General features: G+C 33.9%; 2 protein-coding genes across 2 annotated transcripts; one reads left to right on the top strand and one right to left on the bottom strand.

The window, feature by feature from the left end:
* Nucleotides 1-462: 462 nt before the first annotated feature.
* On the top strand, nucleotides 463-4,103 carry OCT59_017912 (uncharacterized protein; the record flags this gene model as incomplete). Its single annotated transcript, XM_025331488.2, has 9 exons — nucleotides 463-902; nucleotides 984-1,157; nucleotides 1,252-1,937; nucleotides 2,001-2,372; nucleotides 2,439-2,849; nucleotides 2,935-3,203; nucleotides 3,268-3,377; nucleotides 3,449-3,887; nucleotides 3,972-4,103. The coding sequence occupies 9 exons, from the start codon at nucleotides 463-465 to the stop codon at nucleotides 4,101-4,103; spliced, it is 3,033 nt and encodes a 1,010-aa protein (XP_025186876.1).
* A 4,643-nt stretch (nucleotides 4,104-8,746) lies between these two features.
* Nucleotides 8,747-9,969, bottom strand: OCT59_017911 (uncharacterized protein; the record flags this gene model as incomplete). Its single annotated transcript, XM_066148413.1, has 6 exons — nucleotides 8,747-8,786; nucleotides 8,864-8,906; nucleotides 8,984-9,015; nucleotides 9,095-9,137; nucleotides 9,213-9,258; nucleotides 9,931-9,969. 6 exons carry the CDS (start codon nucleotides 9,967-9,969, stop codon nucleotides 8,747-8,749), a joined length of 243 nt encoding a protein of 80 aa, XP_066004347.1.
* Nucleotides 9,970-21,934: the final 11,965 nt, after the last annotated feature.

Raw genomic sequence — 21,934 nt, 5'->3', positions numbered from 1 at the left:
TAGAAATAAAGAGTTCACTTGCATTTGTTTAATTTAAATCAAGTTAGACTAATCAAAAAATCTACACAAACCTTCCTATTATGTATATCATTGTTCAAAAAACAAAAACAGTTTGCACCCGTATTAGTATTTAACATTCCTATTGTATTATTTGATTTGAAAAAAAATGTATGCCAATTCATTTAACGGATTTAAGACTCCGCATAAACATTCCTATTATGTTATTTGATTTGAATAGATCAGAAAATAAGAATGTATACAAGATGCAGCCAAGAAATAAACATAAACATTCCTATTGTATTATTTGATTTGAAATTTGAATAGATCAGATTCATCAGAAAATAAGAAAAAAAAAATGTAGCCCATTCATTTAACGGATTTATGACTCCACCGCTGCTCCTTTCAACTTAAATTTTAATTTCCTTATTTTTTTTAAAAAAAAAAAATTATAATTTCTACGAAATGAAATTAAAACATCTCTTAATTTTTTTATCAATAATTATATTTGTAACATTACCAATAAAATCAAATGTTATAACATTCACAGAAGAAGAAACTACAGAATTTCAAGTGGCAGACATTTTGCAATATGGAGATAATACGATAGTTTTGCAAATAATTCGCAATTTAAGTGGTGGAAATTGTTCTGAAACAAAAATATCATTTCGCGTTATTTATCCCGATGGTAATATTATACCAATCGATCTTTTAATGGAAGAGTTGGGGATACAATCTTTCAATTTTTGTACCGTTGATGGATTTAACCCTATTACTCTTAAAGCCATAGAAACAAAAAAAGGCAATTTTATAATAGTATCTTATACTGTAGCTGCGGACGTAAATAATCCTCTCACGTATAATGATTATTTAATGTTGATTGATTTAAATGGAAAGATTTACAGGTTAGAATGAATTGATCTTTTTTTTAAAACCTTTCGGAGAATATATGTACTTTTTTTGTAATATATGTACTTTTCTTTTAGTAAAACTTTAATGGGGCCTTCTCTTATCGACTCAAGTAATAATAATACGTGGGTGCCTCAACAATCTTTTATTTATCCAAATGTTAATAATGAGCAAGGATTTCTCTACTTTGCATTATTATCGAGTGGTCTTAATGATCTCAATAGTAATTATAACGTGACGCAATGGATAATGTAATTTATCATATTGATAAAAATTTCAATTTTCAATTTTAATTTTTAATTTAATTTATGGTTTAACTTATATTCCTTTCCTCTTTTTATGAAGAAATGAACACGGAATTTTTAGCAAGATTGCAGAAATGGTGTTAGCTCTTCAAGTACCACCTTCTGTAGTTTCAACAGTGGATGGAGGTTACATGTTTATTTATCCTAATATAACAACCTCCCAGGATCCTTTTTCTTCACGGACAGGGCTTTACTCCGTGTATTGTGGATATGGAAGTAATATTGTGCGAGAACCAGTTATTCTTTATGAAACTATATTGGAATTAAATATTGTTGGCCTTAATTGTGTTATCTCTCACTCGGAAGTTGGACAAATTTGTTTGATAACCATACAACCTAATTCCACTGATCTAATTCCAATTCCTGTTTATATTCAAGTTAATTATCTTTCATTAGGATCTGTATTTGATGTAAAACGTGTATATGCCACACTGCCCACAATTATAGGTATTAACCAACTTACCGATCCTCAATTTATAATTAATCCATTACCATTCGGAGGTTATTTCTATAGTGTTGTTCAAACAACCAATATGAGTAGTGATGTTTGGGGCTTTGTTTTGGATGAAAATGGCAAATTTAATCCATGGGACCTTTCATATCCTACCCTGTCAGATTCTAATGCTTCCCACCAAATTTTAACAAATAACACTCTTGCAATGCTTCAACCAATAGTAGGACAAAATTGGAGTTTAATCACCACTAATTTGTATAAAATTCATAAAGGTAAGGTGATGGCGAAATTTTTTTTTTTTTTTTTTTTTTTTTTAACTCTTACAAATACTCTAGATAATGGTTATGATAATATACTCATCAGAAATACAACTCCGGGCATTCATAAAACTATTCCCGCACGTGATACTAATCCCCTTAGTATTACATATACGATTCCTATTGTTTTATCAAACGGCACAATTACAATTTTTCAAAGTAATGGCAGTTCTAATCCTGGGATCGTACGTCAAACCATTAACGGCTTAAATAACCAAAATTATGTAACGTTTGATAACGATACCGTTAGTATTGTTATAATTGAAAGTACATTTAATAATCCTGGTTCAACATATTATGTTATGATTGAGAATAATTTTGTTTCAAGTCTATTATACAATGAACCTCTCCCTGGTTTATCTAATAAGATTGTTTGGTCTTTTACAACGTGTAAGTGATTTATAATTATGCTCATAAAATTTATATTATATATATAATTAATTATTTTTCAAATAGTACCAGAAGAAGAAAAAGAAAAAGGGGGAGGAAGTAAAATTAAAATGTTTTTTGATGGCATTTATGGAAAAGTTAAATTGACCAAAACCGGAACTGCTTACTTTGACACTCTCGATCCCAATCAAATAAATGAATTCTTTAATAATTTAACACAAGAATTGGCCAATGCAGTCATATCAAAACGAATAAGCACCAATCATAGATTTGTAATCGACACTTCTAACATTGAAAGTACTTCAAACCAATATCTTTTATCCATTAGGATTGATAAACCACAATCTGCATCAGATAGGGAGACTAAATTAATCGCTAGAGATTTAGATGCTATGATCCGGAATATGAACATCACTGTTCTTGCATCTGAAAGTTCTTCGAAATATTTGGAACCACTTTATGGATATGTAACTATTCGTAAGTATTCATTTTTAATTTTTTCAGATGAAAATTTAACCAAATTAATTAATTTTTTTTTCTTTCTTTCTTTTTAATAAAATAGCCAGGTGGTATGAGAATTTCGCCAATATATTCCAACTTATTTTAACAGTTACATTCTTTTTGATATTGACCATACTTTGCATCATTTCTATACATTATGATGCAAAAATTGAAGTAAAAAGTGGTGCAAATAGTAGTGTTAGGAAAGCTTTTTTTCACATAATGAAATCGGATATACATAAATTAACCCAATCTGTAAATTTATGTAAGGGGAGGGAGGGTAATGAGGGGAGAGAGGTTAATGAGAGGAGGGTTGTTGATGAGATTAAGGTAAAGTACACATTCTATATTTTAATTGAAAATCAAATGCTAACATTATGTTTATTAATTTTAGAGCAACCACTTTAAAGTTTATTTATATGGATTTAATGTTTTGTCATTTGTGTTGGACATTCTTTTTGCTAAGGTAGAGGCAGGCAGTGTCAAAATTATTTTTTTTGTGAGGTAAATATCAACTTCTGAACTAAAAAAAAAAATTTTTAAAAAAAGACTAAAATAATATAATTTTCTTTAAGTGTTTTTTTTGTGACAGTTCCATATGTTATCAAGTTAGGATATGTAGTTTACATTATCCTTAGTGAACTTGTAAGAAAAGAAAATTCAGAAGATTCAGTTCAACTTCTTGATGAATCTGAAGAAAAAGGTGATCCAGAAGATTTAAATGATCAACAAGATGGTTCGCAAGGTCAACAAGATGGTTCACAAGGTCAACAAGTTAAAGCAAAAGAAAAAGTTACAATCAAGAAATGGTTAGAAGATTCAAAAAAACATAAAATAGTTCTTGTAATGTTGATATCACTAGCAGGAACTGATGTCGGAGTTCTAGAAATATTTAATTTCCAATTTTGTGGATATAAATTTAACATTAAGTTATCTGAAAAATTTCAACAAAGGGTTATTATTGGAGAAATTATTGGTATTATTATTAAAAATATACCTGAACTAGTTATTAGGGTATGTAATTTTTTTTGCATCACCTTTTTTTTTAAACCAAATATTAATCAAGTTAATTTAATTTTTTTTAAAAAAAACTATTAGATTTACTTTTTGAGTAGAGCGATTGATTTTAGTTATTTATCTATTCTTACTCCTTTAGTATCTCTTATAAAAATCTTAAGTCTTTTTGTAAACTTCACAAAATTAATGAAAATTAAAAATAATGCTTCTTAAATTTGTCATTTTCCTTATTTTTTTATTACAAATTAAAAAATTTTAAATTTTTATTTACCATAAGTCTTTCTTTCAATTACAACAATTATAGTTTTAAAGTGATTTCTTATACCTTAGATATAAAATTGGTTATTATATATCTATCATCAAGTTTTTTGTCTTATTAATTTATGAAATATCAAATGTTACTTATGATTTTATTGTTAAATTTTTACTTTTCCTAATAGTTGTCCATGATTTTTCTTATTGATATTTTTATGGATGATATTTATTTAAACTATCAAATAGTATATAGGATATTAGTATATAATGGTTATTTTACAAATCAGCCTTTCATTATAATGATGATCAATGATATTTATTCATGTAATATACATTTATATATATTAAAGTATTTGTTATATTTAAAGAAAATCTTTTCATTATGTTATTTGTATTATTGTAATCTGCATGATTTTTATATTTTGTACTTATTAAATGAAACATATTACATTTAATATAACAGATAATAAGATAATTATAAGTTTTTTTTTTACAAGTAATTTTTTTTTTAAAGTATTAAATTTATTTTTTAAAATTAGTGTATAAAATTCACAATGTATACATCACACATGTGTACATTTTAATTTTTATGTACATAATTTTAAAATTTAATGTATACTATTATGCATAAAATTTTTTAAAAGAAAATATTAATAAAATTAATAAAAATGTATATTATTATGCACAAATTTTTTGATTGTGCACAAAAAAAAAATGCTTTATATACATATGTACACATAATTTTTTTCAGATTTTATGTACTGCTTAAAATATTATAAAATCCAAAATTTTGGATTTAAATCCAAATTCCATACTCCTATATAAAAAGTTTAGGACTACTCTATTTTTGATTATATTAAATAAAATTTTATTCTTATTTATATAAGTTTTTTTTTTAAAAAAATTCTTTATTAGCAATTTCTTGAATAAATATTATAAAAAAATTCATATTAACATTTATAAATCACATAATATAAGGTTTTTTTCTTAATGGTAAATTTATAACTTTTCAACCAGAGTGATTACAATAAAAATAAATATAAAATTTAAATAGTTAGCTTTAAATAAAATTATATTTCAAATTTCAGAGAAATTAACTACAGTCAACTCCCTCTATAGTCACTCCCGTTATAGTCACATTCTACTATATAGTCACACCAGTTGAATGTTCAAAACACTTTATTATTAAAAACTATCCTATATAGTCACAATCTATCTATAGTCACTATCACACCTATCCTCAAAAATCTTATATTAAAAAGAACCGTTTATAATCACAGTTATATAAAGAATATATTAAATAACTTGGCATCTAATAATCGTACAAAGATGTATCATAGCTTGTTAGAATCGTCTCACTGAGATGAATCGAATGGTGGTAGTTTTATCCTTTTGCGATCACTGGCTGATGAGTTATTAAACAAAATGTTAAGCATCGGCATTATTATATTTCTTGATTTACGTTTACTGCGCCATTTAACATTTTGCTAAATTTCTCGGTACCTAGTGATTGTAAAAAGACGATTTATAGCTCGTTGGAATCGCCTCATCGAGACGAATCGAATGGTGGTAAGCTCATCTCTCTGTGATCAATATTGACGGAGTTACTACTTAAAAACCATTTAATATTTTTTAATTTCGGAAATTGATCTAGTGATTGGATTTCGATGTATTTTATACCATTAGATTCGTCGCATTAAGACGAATCGAATGGTAGTAAGATTGACTCTCTAGGATCAATATTGGCAGAGTTATTACACAAAAACCATTAATATTTTTTTAATTTCGGAAATTAATCTAGTGATTGGATTTTGATGTATTTTATACCATTAGAACCGTCTCATCAAGACGAATCGAATGGCGGTAAGATCATCTCTCTACTATTAATATTGGCGGAGCTACGATACAATAAAGTTTTGAGTATAATTTTGGCTAAAATTATATTAATTTTTGGCCGGAATTATGATATACTAATATAAGAAATTTTTTATATAGTCACATCTCTTTATAATCACCAAATATGGACTGTCCCAAATGTGTGACTATAAAGAGAGTTGACTGTATATAAGACCCAATTAGTGTTGCGATCTGGATAAATCTGTGATCCGTCAATTCGATTCAAAATGATTCGAATATCCGTAATAGATCTGCGGATTCATCCGTTACCCATCTGGATATCTGTCAGATACATCTGGATGTATCAGATTACGAATTCATTTGGATCGTATTACTAATCATTTCAGATAAATATTTTTTTTTTAGTATTTTTTTTTTTATAAAAATAATTTTTTTTGTGAAAACGGGTTTTTTGGTGACCAGCTTAGTGTTTCGATCCGGATAAAACCTCAAATATTTTAACGTGGGATTATAATTAAAAAAGGTTACAAATTTCGGCTTTAAGTGGACTATAATTTCGGCCAGAATTAAAATAATATTATTCCATAAATTTTTATTAATTTTGGTGGTCCCAGCCTAAATTAACCGAGCCGGTATCCGGATAAAAACCGGATAAAGCCGCTACGGATCGAAACTCTAGACCAGCTCTTTGTCAAAACAGAGATTTGTACCTTTAATTTTAGGAAGGTTATTTTTTAGTAAAATAACAACTTTTCTTTTTTTATAGGATTTTTATTTGAAGTATAGTTTGGAAGGATCATAAAGCTCTAAAGGGTTTAAAAGGGATTTTTAAAGACAGCAGAAAACCAGTCTTGTATATTCAAATATTTGAAGTAAAATAACTTCTCTATAGTATAATAAATCTGTATGGAATAATGCTTTAATGTAAAGTTTCAACTTATGGGTGGAAGGTGCAGTTATCTTGGGAGGTTGTACTTGTTTTTTGAGAATAAAGTTTATTTTTAATAAAACAATATTTTTTATGGTTCTCTAGATGATATAATGATCAACATGAAACACTGTTAATACTTAAAAATGCAACGTTGAGCACTTGAGCATGTAATTCAGAAAGTTTAAGTTCTTCAATGAAAAAAAATTCAAATTCAATTTTTTGCATTCCAGTATTGTTTGTTCTCACTTTCATATCTATTTATAGATTACTATATAGCCTTTTAATTAAAATTTCACAAAAACAAAAATGGAAAATGCAATACTGTATTTATATAAATTGTTTTTATTATAATATGATATTAATGTTTAAATGTTTTATCAAAAAAAAATAATATTTATAAAAAAAAAATGTTTATCGGAAAAATAATGTTCATCAAAAAAAGTAAATGTAAAAAAATTATTTAAAATAATTTAACGTTAAAAAATATAAAATAAAATATTATTTAACATTAAAAACTATAAAATTGTTCACCAAAAAATATTGTTTACTGTTTAGGTGGATGAATTGAAGGTATCATTTTGGAGTTACGCTTTAAAAAAATGATTTTTTTGAATAATTCAGGATTCATGTTTACTCTCTTTGGTCCCATAATATTACTAGCATCTGAAAATATTCTTTCTGATGCAGTTGATGATGCAGGTATAGGTAAATATTTACGTGCTAATATACTTAAATAGTGAAAGTGCTTTTCTTGACATTCCCACCAAGCAAAAGGATTTTCCTTCCAGTCAATTTTGTCCAATCTCAAATATTCTAAAAGTTCATCATTTACAATTCTTGTTTTAGCTTTTTGAAATCTAGAAAAAATTGAATTCTTATATTTCAAGTTTTTTGATGTTGAATTAAAAGAATTAGAAGATGCTAATTTACTACTATCTACTTCTTTTAGTTTTAATTTTTCAACTTTACTACGCAATAAATCTTCTGTTTTAATTTTAATTTGAATAGATACATGTTTAAGATTTTTTGTACATGGATCTAATAGAGAAGCTAAAAGAGCATTGGAATCTTGAAAATTCCAATATTTACACAAATTTTTATAAAGTTTTGTCCTAACCATCTTTAACAAGCCAGACGTATTTACAGGTTGATTTAAATTAGTTTCAATCTCTATATTTTCTTCAATAAATATATCTTCATCTGTTTCTTGTGTTTCTTGTAAAACAGATTGTGAAAAAGATTGTGGAGAAAATTGTATAGAGGATAGAGAAAGTGATGATAGGAAAGGATTTAATAAATCTTCTTTAATTTCCTCAATAAATGGATTTATAATACTATATGTACAATAAGTACTGCTTCCTAAATAGAGGTATGCTCTGAATCCGATCAATCCGGATATCCGGTCATCCATCTAAAATTTGACCGGATTCGGATTGATCCGGATGATTCATTGGATTGACCGGATGGATCATTGGATATCCGGTCAATACTTGCTCACCAATTTGACCGGATGGTTGACCGGATATCTGAATAATCCGGTCAATCTGGTGAATCCGGTGAATCCGAATTCAGTTTTTTCTACTTAATACTTTTTATTAATATTAATTAACAATTAGAAATTTTATAATAATAAACATAGTATTTATTTTTACGTTATTACAAATGATTTTTAACAAATTAGTTGATACAATATTTATAAAAAGTTTAAGATTTAGAGGTCCAAGAAGATGTCTCCCTAAAAAAAAAAGCAAAAGGAACATTAATTACGTTCCTAAAAACAAAAAAACAAAAATACCTTTCCCCCAACTTACCTTTATAACCCATGCCGAAATCCAGGTCCAAGAGGCGTCCTCCTAAAGAAAAAGCAAAAGGAACGTTAGTTACGTTCCTAAAGACAAAAAAAAAGAGAAAAAACCCTTCCCCAACTTACTTTAATAGCCCAAGCCGAAATCCAGGTCCAGGAAGGGCGTCACCTAAAGAAAAGAAGCAAAAGGAACGTTAATTACGTTCCCAAAGACAAAAAAACTCAAAAATAACCTCCCCAACTTACCTTTATGAAATCCAAATCCGGGAGGGCGACTCCTAAAGAAAAGAAGCAAAAGGAACGTTAATGACGTTCCTAAAGACAAAAAAAAAAGATAAAACACCCTCCCCAACTTACTTTAATAGCCCAAGCCAAAATCCAGGTCCAGGAAGGGCGTCACCTAAAGAAAAGAAGCAAAAGGAACGTTAATTACGTTCCCAAAGACAAAAAAAAACTCAAAAATAACCTCCCCAACTTACTTTAATAGCCCAAGCCGAAATCCAGGTTAGGAAGGGCGTCACCTAAAGAAAAGAAGCAAAAGGAACGTTAATGACGTTCCTAAAAAAAATAAGCAAAACACCCTCCCTCAACTTACTTTAATAGCCCAAGCCGAAATCCAGATCCAGGAAGGGCGTCACCTAAAGAAAAGAAGCAAAAGGAACGTTAATTACGTTCTCAAAGACAAAAAAAACCCAAAAATAACCTCCCCAACTTACTTTAATAGTCCAAGCCGAAATCCAGGTTAGGAATGGCGTCACCTAAAGAAAAGAAGCAAAAGGAACGTTAATGACGTTCCTAAAAAAAAAATAAGCAAAACACCCTCCCTCAACTTACTTTAATAGCCCAAGCCGAAATCCAGATCCAGGAAGGGCGTCACCTAAAGGAAAGAAGCAAAAGGAACGTTAATGACGTTCCTAAAGACAAAAAAAAAAGATAAAACACCCTCCCCAACTTACTTTAATAGCCTAAGCCGAAATCCAGGTCCAGGAAGGGCGTCACCTAAAGAAAAGAAGCAAAAGGAACGTTAATGACGTTCCTAAAAAAAAATAAGCAAAACACCCTTCCTCAACTTACTTTAATAGCCCAAGCCGAAATCCAGATCCAGGAAGGGCGTCACCTAAAGAAAAGAAGCAAAAGGAACGTTAATTACGTTCCCAAAGACAAAAAAAAACCCAAAAATAACCCCAACTTACTTTAATAGCCCAAGCCGAAATCCAGGTTAGGAAGGGCATCACCTAAAGAAAAGAAGCAAAAGGAACGTTAATGACGTTCCTAAAGACAAAAAAAAAACAAAAATTAATTTCCCCAACTTACTTTAATAGCCCAAACCGAAATCCAGGTTTAGGAAGGGCGTCACCTAAAGAAAAAAAGCAAAAGGAACGTTAATGACGTTCCCAAAGACAAAAAAAAACCTGAAAATATCCTCCCCCAACTTACCTTTATGAAATTCAAATCCGGGAGGGTGTCTCCTAAAGAAAAAAAGCAAAAGGAACGTTAATGACGTTCCCAAAGACAAAAAAAAACCTGAAAATACCCTCCCCAACTTACCTTTATAAAATCCAAATCCGGGAGGGCGTCCCCTAAAGAAAAAAAGCAAAAAGAACGTTAATGACGTTCCCAAAAACAAACAAAAAATCAAAATTACCCTCCCCCAACTTACCTTTATAGCCCAAGCCAAAATTGAGTTCCAGGCAGACGTCCCCTAAAGAAATGAAGTAAAGGAACGTTTAGTGATGTTCCCAAGACAAAAGAAAAAGAAATTTACACTTACTTTTCGAAATTCAAGCCGTCCAAGTCGTTCCGAAGTCCAAGTCCAAGTCCGTCCTAAAGAAAAAAAGGTGTTTTTTTTAAAAAAAAAACATTTATGTTAAAAAAAAAAAAAAGTTATGAATTTGACCAGATTATCTGATCAATCTGGTCAATCCGGTCATCCGTGTAACATCCAATCAATCCGATGTTATCCAACAGATCCATCCGGATTATCCGCAATCCGTTCATTCTTAATCCAGATGATCCATTTTTTGATCGGATCGGATGACAGATTGAACGGATTTCACCAGAGCACACCTCCACTCCTAAATAATCAGTTGCTTCTGCAAATTGTTCCAATACATCAACTAAATTTTGCAATAAATCCCACTCTTCAGTAGTTATCATTATTTCTTTTAGCTGTTTAGAATTTTTCTTTGAGTTGCTATCTGTTTTGCTTGTCAATTTTGCATTAAGAATATTAATTGCATTTTGAAGAAGTAATAATCTCTTCCATGCAAAATAGGAACTATTCCAATGTGTCTCGCAATCTTGGATAGTACATAAATATTTATCTGTTTTTCAAATTTCCTATTACAGTCAACTCCCTCTATAGTCACTCCCGTTATAGTCACATTCTACTATATAGTCACACCAGTTGAATGTTCAAAACACTTTATTATTAAAATCTATCCTATATAGTCACAATCTATCTATAGTCACTATCACACCTATCCTCAAAAATCTTATATTAAAAAGAACCGTTTATAATCACAGTTATATAAAGAATATATTAAATAACTTGGCATCTAATAATCGTACAAAGATGTATCATAGCTTGTTAGAATCGTCTCACTGAGACAAATCGAATGGTGGTAGTTTTATCCTTTTCCCTGTGCAAACAGTCTTAAGACATTATCTTTTATTTATATTTTAAATTTTGAAAATATAATCGAACAGTATTACAAGAATAAGAAAATAAACTAATAAAAAATAAAAAGAGTAGCTTCACGACTCATACAAGTAAAGAAATCTAAACTGAAATAAAATTAAAGCAAAGAAAAACTAAACTATTACAGAATCGCATACCCCAACTTTACCCGAAGGCCAGTGTGAGTCAACTATCCAACATCCAAAAATCCAGTCCGTTACCAGAAAGAAATCCTAAGAGGTTGAATTGTTAAGCGGCGCAGAAAATCCAAGTGCGAGATCCATGATCCATCTCGAATTATAGAAGAGGATATCCAAGAAATCCAGGAATCCTGAGAAACTGTCGCCAAAGAAGAGTTGTGGTTTTGTGAAGAAGTAGCGATAGAAGAGAAATTTGTAGATAGGCCACGTAATTTGGAAGCAGCCGAGATACCCTGCGACTCTTCCCAAGCATGGAAAAGAACATTCCGACATAACCAAATCTCACCATAGAGTTCGACTTGGAAGTCATTAAGAAGAGGAGAAATAAGCTTGTATATAACAGAGAGAGGAAAGTGTTGGTTCAAAAATGCCGTTAAATGTGCAGGTAATAGTCCTCTAGTAAGCCAAAGACAGGACGGAGAAGGAAAATCATAATTCCAACAATCTAAAGCAGAGAATCCAGTCTGAAAGGTAATATCCAAAGGCTTCAGAGATAAGAACGAGGATAAACAGGAATCTCTGAATTTAATAATTTCAGAACGATGTGCCAAACATGGATTTAAATCCAGAAGAATATAAGGACAAGTCCAAAGATGATTCAAATCTTCAGGAGCTGAATTGCATTGTGGATAAAGCCAATCTGGAGAATATAAATAAGGTTTGCGTTGTTGAAGAGTAGTTAAGGTAGGCAACATATCCAAAAGGAGTTTGATACGGAAAATCCAGAATTCAGGATGACCATTCTTATGCGAAGCAAAACCTTTAATTTGTGAAAGGCAAAAATATATTCCAGCCCAATCAAAAAGTGAAGGAGAACCAAGAGCAGTAAAACGTGCCATTGAGCAGAAAGATAAAAAAGCACGAGCGTCTGCTATAGAGCGTAGGAAATGATGAATATTCATGTCAATGGGCAAAGAATTAAAAGTCAAAAGGCATGGAACATGGCAAAACGCCAAAGGTGTGAAGGTAGGTTGTAAAGACGAATGAGCATCTTTAGCCAGAGAATCTGCTTGTATATTGTAGATGTTATCACCATAAGCAGGCACTTTAATCAAAGCGACTTTAAGATCACGATCCATGATAAGTTGTCGAATAGAAAGCCAAAGAAGATGATTAGGTTCTTGAAGCAACTTTGGTGAGAAAGGAGCATCAACAAAACGTGTCCATAGTGAAACTAATTGACTACAATCAGTATAAACAGAGATTGAAGAGTTATGGGAGAGGGTGCTTAATCCTGATAAAACAGCAAAAATTTTAGAACACAAAGCTGAAGGAAAACAAGAAGGGAGATGCATGGATGAAGATTCAAGAATAAATCCATCATCATCGAGAGCAATCCAAGCAGAAGTCATGGAAGAAGGTGAAGATTCCTTGGCAGGATGGAAAGAACCATCGGTATACAAAGATTGCACAGAAGGTGGCAAGACATCATCTTCTAGCCTGTCCATAAAGGGAGGAGAAAAGGTGGAAGAAGCGGCTGAAGGCGAGTTCGTCAAATGAACAAGAGCCAAAAAGGTAGCATAACTCCATGAAGTAGATAAGGTAATGGGAAGGTAAGCCGCAAATACTTTGGCATTTTTAGTAGGATAGCCCACAGTTTCCGATAGGAGTACATTGAAAAAGCATTTTTCGCTATTATAGCGTTGTTTAATGGCAGATTTTCTGGATAATGCTGGAATATTAAGAGCACAACCAGGACAAGGATTATAGGTTCGTTCATCAGCCGAGGTAGATACAGGAAGCTAATGAGACATAATAGCCAAGTTTTGTTTCTTGTAGGTGATACACATACGGCTAACAGATAAAGTTTGAGTAGCAGAATCAAGATTAATAGCCCATTGAGGATAAAAATGATAATCTTTAACAGTATGATCTAATAAACAAGAAGAAGCTAAAGTAAAAGAAGAATTAATAAAATACAAAGGCAAAAGTAAAGAAGAAGAAAAGGAAGAAAGAAAATTATTTTTAATAAAATTAAACCAAGCAGGGATTCGTCCTTTACGGCCAACAATACCAAGGTACTGAAGATCAGGCCAATTCATCAGATAACGTCCACAGGGAGAAACCAACTGAGCAAGCATAAATATATTCAAGTTTTTCCAAAGTTTCCAACTTGATTGAAAAATAGAATGCGGTAATACAGATCGAAGTGGCAAGGCCGGTTGTAGATCACGCCTCGGAGGTCGGAAAAAAAGAGATCACGTGATATTAAGTCGTGAAGAAAACAAAAGAGCATTAAACAAAGTATGCGTCTGTAAGGAAACAATCTGTGACCACGGCTCTAGGTTGATAACAGTCGGGCAACTCTCCGCGCCCAAAAAGCCTTGAAGATATGAAATAGCATAGTTGGCAAACACTCGAAAATCTGGATGAGTGAAAATCTTTTGCCAAGAAGCCACATGAGAAGAAAGAAATCGATAAAAGGCATTCTGAATAGAGAAAGGAAGTTTCAAGAAGAGCAAAGCTAATGGAGTAGTAGCGGCAAGGCCAGCTTTTCTTTTAAGGACTGAAAACATAGGTGTAACAATTGATTGAACAGTGTTTTCTGAAAAAAGAGCAGTTTGAAGACGAAATTCCAATCTCGGAAGAAAGACGGCATTGTATAGATAGGCCACATGTTGCGCCAATAATTTCTTTGGACCAAGAAGAGCAGCCATATCTTTAACCATAGAGCACGCTTGTTTGAGGACAAATTGAGGAAAGGCGGATAAAGAAAACCAAACACCTAAAAAATGAAACGAAGTGTTCAAAGATAAAGAGAAAAGGGAAAGAGACAAATTGGAAACTAAAGAAGAAGGTGAAAGATCAAAAACAATCTTCGAAGAAGGGGAAGAAGATGAAAGAAGAACATATTTAGCTGAATTAGCTTGAACATTATTTAGAGTATAAAATTCAGCAGTTATAGAAAGGCGATCTTCAATTCCAGTTTTCGAAGAAGCTACAAGTGTAGAATCATCCATGAAAGTCAAATGTGAAATTGGCAAAGAATGTTGTTCAAATTCAAGAGGTGAATAATCTAAAAGAGCTGAAGATTTCAAAACAAAAGGATCTTGTGCATCTCGATTTAAAACAGTAAGTAAAGGGTCCAAATAAATAACTCAAAGTAAAGGGGAAATGATTTCTCCTTGATCGATACCAACACATACTCGATAAGCAGCTGTATCGCCATGACAAGTAATAATTTTGTTATTTCGTCATGTAAAAAGATTCAAGATAAATTGCACTAAAAGTGCAGGGATATGTAATCTAGCTAAAGCGAATTTAAGCATGTTCAGATCCATAGAATCAAAAGCTTTAGAGATATCTTGAGAAACGATCCATAGTTCCTGATCATCAGTAGAGTCATGTTTTTGTTGATGGATAATCGCATCAAGCATTTTGATAGGGACATCAGTAGATCCACCAGGCAGACCCGCAAAGTTTCCTCCTTAAAGGACATTATTGTCAGCAAGAATATTAGAGAGACGGTTAGTGACAACCTTAACTACACATTTTTGAACCGTTTCCTGAAGAGTAATAGGTCGAATGTTCTTGAGTTGAGCATCAAAGTCATGAGGTTTAGGAATAGGATAAACTACGGCTTCTCGCCAATCAGCAGGAATATCACCGCGAGAAAGGCAAGTATTGGCAAGTAAAAGAGAAAAATCTAAGGCTTCACCGGACAAATGTTTAATCATCTCATAAGAAATTTTTGAAGGGCCAGAAGCTTTGTTATTAGGCATGGAGGAGATCACAGCAGACCATTCTTGTAAGGAAATAGGTGCCAAAACAGGATCATATAATGAAGCAGACACATTAGCAAGAGGAGTGTAAGCTTGTTGCCATCGGGCGGGAAATGAAGCAATGGAAGAATATCAAACCAATGGAGAAGAAACAATTATTGGAAATGAGTAATAGCAGCTTGTTTGATGTTCGAAGGATCCGTTAAAAGAGTAGGAGCAGAGTCCAGGACAACCAGGACGCGGTCAAGAACAATCGAACGTTTTTCAACCGATAGAGCAGAGTCTATGAAGGTGCTGAGCAAGCTCGAAAAGTGTTCATCACGTAATGCGGTATAGTATTCCGTAAGATGTTGGGCGAATTTAGTAGATAAAAAGGCAGAAACTAAATTCTTCTGCGATCGTAAAAATGATTTAAATGCAGATACAGGAGTTGTGGAATAGGTAGGGACTAAATAATCAGGAAGCAAGGATGCAAGATTCTTAAGATGGGAGGGTAAAGCAGCAGTCATTTGCGCAATTTGAGTAGGCCGATTGGAACGACGAGTAGTAAGGCGATATAAAAATCGATCTAAAAACTTGTTGATAGCAATAAGTTTAGTTAATTCAGGAGAATATGAATGTCAGTGCGTATTGGATACCTTTTGAAAAAGTAATGTGTCAATTGCAGCACTAAGTATGGCAGCTTTCAAAGCATGCCACATACGATCAAAAGAAAGAGTAGAGAAATCAAGACGGGAGTTATATTGTCTATCCAGATAAACTCCAAGAGAATCATCCACTTCAGTAGTAAAATTATTCCATTGTTCAACTGAAGTGGTAGTGTAAGAAAAAACAGTACGCATTTCTTTTTTCTGTTTAAGTCGAGATTTAGCCAAAATAGCTAAACAAGAACTAAAATCAAAAATAGTTGTAAGAACTTTGTGGTCCGTGAAAGGACGATCCAGAAGATTAGGACAAGCGACCACTTGCGAAAAAAGACTAGGGGCAGGAAAACCAGGTGAAGACCAGATATAATCCAGTCGAGAAGAACCATTGGCATAATAAAAGGTGGGATCAGGTCCATCTATAGAAGAATGGGCTTGATGGTCGGTAAAAAACCGAGAAGAAAGTAAATGAAAAAGCTTGAAATGATTGGATGAATAGTTGGAATGAGCGACTTCATCAATATTGAAGTCGCCAAGGATAACTACAAAATAATTATTAGCACGGGCATAATCGAGCCAAGAAAGAAGTTTGGCAATAAGATCATTACAAATAAATTGATGAACGGAACTAGAAGGAGGATAATATAAAGAGATAATAGAAATTTTTGTTTGATGAAAAAAAAGATCTAATTTAAGAAGGCGACTGTTCCAAGAATCAATTGTTTGAACATGTTTATGAAGGGAATTACGAAGCAAAATGCCAACACCATTATGGAGACAAGAAGAAGTCGAACAGGCCCAATAGGACCTAAAATGATGCTGGGAATGTTCATTATTGAAAATAAATTTAGCATTTGAAGGGGAAAGGCGGGTATCATTTAAAGACAAAGCACCAAAAGAAGAGTGAAGAAAGAAATTAAGCAAATGTTATTGTTGAACCAGAGAACATAAACCATTAACATTAATTTGACCAAATTTAATAAGGGGAGAAGGGTGAGGAGAAAAATTATGTTGTTTATTGTCCATCATTACTACACTATGATAAAAGGGTAAGTAGTAAAGGGAAAAATAGTAATGAAGAAATTATTGGGAGTTCGCATTATCGCGAGCAGCCAAGAATTGTTTTTGTTGAGCCATGCCTTGTTGTACTGTTTTAGTGAGTTCAGTGACTGTAGCAATAAGAGAGGAAAGGCGATCTTGTGGTGATGTGGCAGGGCCAGGGATCAAACTCATACAGGGGGGAAGGGGAATATGTGAATGAGCAGTGAAATTTGGATCATTCGATGGTGAAGCAGGAGAACTAAAATCCATGAGGTTGTCACTAAGACGTCTAGGATCAGAGGGTTCAATATTATCCCATCCTTATTGCGAGGACCTTGAAATAGGAGGGAAAGAATAGTGGTCTTCTAACCATTTAACACGATTTTGAAGTTGAGCAAATTCAGTGGTAAGGTGAGTGATCTCTTCAAGTATGGCAGTGATTTGTTCAGTAATATACTGCCAATCCATTAAAGGCGGAACATCCATTGCAGCAACGTCATGATCCATTTCAGATTGGGAAGGATGATGAGGACGACGATGATTGTTAGGTCGAGAGTGCGATCGTGAAGATCTAGGGTGAGATCATGATCGGGAAGGAACTCTTCTACCAGCAGCATCAGCATAAGATCTTCGTTCAGAATGAGCAGGACGTGCAAAATGATTATGACGTTTAGCAGGATGGGAGGGAGGTAGGTGTTTGTTATATAATTCACACAATTTATCATTGCTAGACCATGGGCGAGAAGGACGTTGTGGAGCACGTGATGAAGCACATTTGTCTGGATTACAACCGGGGCGACCACAACGATGACAAAGAGAGGAGACTTCGGTAGGTTCATGCCAGGTAAGGCCAATTGATTTGAGAGCACAAGTAATCCTTATGGCCGATTCTTTAGTAGCAGCAGAGGAAAAGTGAATATAAGCGTAAGGTTTAGGGTTGTAGGAATTATAGGAGAAAGGGATGTTGACGCTTTTAGCGGAAACTTCTTCAGCAATTTCAGAAAGGTCGGCGGCAACAGAACCGCGAGGAAGGCTGGCAAGAAGTGCTACATGGACGCGTCTGACAGCGCGTTGATCAGGTGAATGAGAAGCAGGGCAGACGCGTAAGCAGTGTCCAGTACAAAGTACAGCCCACGTGTTTTCAAATTGATCTATGGAGGTGGCAGAATCAAAAACTATATACGCGGTGCGATAAAGTTTTGAAAGACGCGTACGGCAGTAGGTAACAATACCATAATGGGAGAAAATGCCCCTTAATTGTGCATCAGTGACAAAGAGAGGGATGTCGGTAACTACAAGGGTACGAAGTTGTTTATCTGTTTTTTTAGCAGATGGGTCATGTTCGTGAAACTGTAGATCATGCAGGGAGGTGATAGGCGCAGCGATAGCTTTTTCCATATTGGGTTTGGAACGAAAGTAGACAATGATAAGTTTATTATCGCCTGATCCTTGAGTGGTAGCTTTACTACCATAAGAGGAAAAGGAGGAGAATTCTCAGTCAGTCACGTCGCAAGCTTTGCGATTGGTTTTGAAGTGGGTCCAAAATTCTTCGATAGTAGAGGGCGCAGCCGCAACATAAAAGCGAAGGGGGAAGATTGTATAGCAGCAGTAGACGCGTCAGGAGACGCAGCACGTTCAGGTTCTGGTGGCAAAATTTCTACAGATTTTCCTTTGTCTGCAGAGTTAGAAGGGGAGTGTTGGGAGTCATCAAGGGAGGTACCAGAGTCAGGAGCTGAAGGGGACGCGTTGGTATCAACGGGAGGGGAGAAGAAGTTGAAGTATTATCCTGAGGAGCAGGAGGAGTCAAAATATTGTCTTGGTCCATAACGGGTTCAGAAGAAACCCGTGTGCGTTTTGCAGAATTATCGGTCGAAGGTTGCGAAGTAGGACCAGGTGTAGAAGCAGAAGAACCTTGACCTTGAACGTTGCCAGAAGGAGGACTCTGGGCAGGACGTTTTGGAGCAGAAGTACCAGAAGCTTTATTATTTCGTCTGTTAGTCATAGCTAAAAGTAGAAGGGAGAACTAAAATATGTAATAGTTAGTAGTAACGCGAAGTAAATAATAAAAATACTTCAAAAAAATCTTTTTTATTTTTTGTCGCAATATTGTCGTGAAGGCAACAGGAGAGAGTTTTTTTTAGTTTTATCCTTTTTCAGTTTTATCCTTTTCCGATCACTGGCTGATGAGTTATTCAACAAAATGTTAAACATCGGCATTATAATATTTCTTGATTTACGTTTACTGCGCCATTTAACATTTTGCTAGATTTCTCAGTACCTAGTGATTGTAAAAAGACGATTTGTATCTCGTTGGAATCGCCTCATCGAGACAAATCGAATGGTGGTAAGCTCATCTCTCTGTGATCAATATTGACGGAGTTATTGCTTAAAAACCATTTAATATTTTTTAATTTTGGAAATTGATCTAGTGATTGGATTTTGATGTATCTTATACCATTAGATTCGTCTCATCAAGACGAATCGAATGGTAGTAAGATCGTCTTTCTAGGATCAATTTTGGCAGAGTTATTACACAAAAACTATTAATATTTTTTAAATTTTGGAAATTAATATAGTGATTGGATTTTGATGTATTTTATACCATTAGAACCGTCTCATCATGATGAATCGAATGGCGGTATGATCGATTAATATTGGTGAAGTTACGATACAATAAAGTTTTAAGTATAATTCTGGCTAAAATTATGTTAATTTTTGGCTGGAATTATGATATACAAATATAAGAAATTTTTTATATAGTCACATCTCTTTATAATCACCAAATATGAAGGATCATCACAACTCTTTCCTGAAAATTTGAAAATACTAATAAAATTAATTTTGAAATTTTCGTTCGAAAATTTCTAAGTGCTCGTTCAATAATACTAATATTTCTTCAGTTGCTTTTTTCTTTACTGAGCTTTATACTATGACTACACCTCCAGCTCCTTCTGTTATTAACCCAGATATTCCGCCGCCACCGCGTCCTGTTACTTCTGCTCCCTCTGGAAACCGACCTTTATCTCCCACCACTACCGCTGGCGCACCAAACAAACGATCGCGTACTGCTTCTGATGACGCTATGAATGTTGATATAACTTCGCTCTCTGCTCCTACTCCCACCCTTATTACTACCGTTCCCTCTGGTCTTCCTGTCAACAAAGTCCAAGTGATCACCTCTCCTCATAGTACTACTACTCCTGTTGAAACTGTTGACGCTTCTATCCATGCTCCTTCTAATATCAATGGAAAAGGCAAAGCTGTTGCCTTCGAAGTCCCGAAATGTCAACTATCTTCCGATGGTAATGCTGCTGCTATAAAATCCGCACCATCTCATTATCATGCTGCGGCCTATTTACGTGACGTGCCTGACGCATTCAAAGCTAAATTCACCACCAATCGCTCTATGTGTGACGAAGTGGATTGTTCACTCTCCCGTTATTCCTCCTATGGAGCCCGCGCACGCTGCAATGGATCAGGCGATAACAAAAAGATCCTTGACTTCTTTAATGATCAGCATGATTTCACCGATTGTATCAGCTTCCCACGTGCTGATCTTCTCAATTTAGTCTTCACTCACTATTCCCCTGCAGATGCCAAACTCAGTGACGAAGCGAAGTCTTTGTTTGTTACCGACATCCCACTTTTCCTAAATGAGACGCAAGTCCGCTAGGCATTTTCCCGATATGGCACTGTGATCAAGTGCAAACTCACCCCTAAGAAACATTATTATAATGGTCATATCCAATTTTTCTCCGCAGATGCAATTACCCAATTTAACGATATTTGGGCGATCATTTACCTAGGTAATTTTTTACGCGTCTGTCCGGCATCTTTCTCGAAATCCCAACGCGATAGCCAAAGAGAGCATGTCGCCATTCTTGCCGGTATTCCAAAAAATATCAAAGAAGCTGACCTTTTAGAAATTGCTACTCAAGTCAACGCCAAAGCCCTTAATGTTCCCCTTTCTATTAATTCTTACAAACCCAAACCTTATGTATATTTAAACTTCTCTTCGTTTGATATCCTTGAGGCAGCGAAAGAGTTATCTGTGGCCTTCCGCGGCAAAGGTTTAACATGGCACCCTCTTAATGAAGCTCACACTTTATGTCATGTGTGTGAACGTTCGGGTTGCTCCCCTTCTGTATGTAACCCTCGTCCCACCCGCAAAGTGGATGACCGCCTTAACAAACTATATTCACGCTTTAATGCTGGCCCTCAACGTGGTCATCAGGATTCACGCCAATCACGTGATAAAACCACTTCCCGCTCAAGATCGAGATCTACATCTAGATCCTGTAATAATTCGTCCTTATCCAGATCCAACAATAATAATAATAATAATAATAATACTTCTCGTCCTAATGTTCCTAACCGCAATAATCAGTCTAGTAACAATTATACCAACTCTAGGAACAATACAATTTCTTCTGGCTCTACTCAACCTCCAGACACTCTTCATCCTTACAATACTACATCTACTTCTCCGAATAACAACACTAATTGTACGCTTCCTCAATATATCATTGATGAATTAAAGGCGCAGATTGAAAAGATTGCTCATACTCTTAGTACTCTAGAGGAAACTGTCTCCTGGATGAATGATACTATCACGGCCCACGAGTATAGGTTATCTGAGCTTGAAATAATGATGAATTATGGCAACCCTGGTGACTCTGATTTGTATCCACCTCGTGATGATCATGACACTCATAATCATTCTTATGATAATGGATGGGATGATGCCCCAACCCAAGACACGAATTCTGGATTCAATCTTCCTCCCCATACTTCCCCTTCTCTTATGGACACTTCTCCTGATGACCTTTTCTCAGCTCTGGATCTAACTCCGTCTTATCACGCAGACATGTCCCGATTACCTAACTCCCGCCATAATACTATTACCCCCG

The sequence above is a fragment of the Rhizophagus irregularis genome, chromosome 27 (genome assembly GCF_026210795.1).
Source record: "Rhizophagus irregularis chromosome 27, complete sequence".
Classification (NCBI taxonomy): domain Eukaryota; kingdom Fungi; phylum Glomeromycota; class Glomeromycetes; order Glomerales; family Glomeraceae; genus Rhizophagus; species Rhizophagus irregularis.
This window is presented reverse-complemented; position numbering and strand designations above follow the sequence as displayed.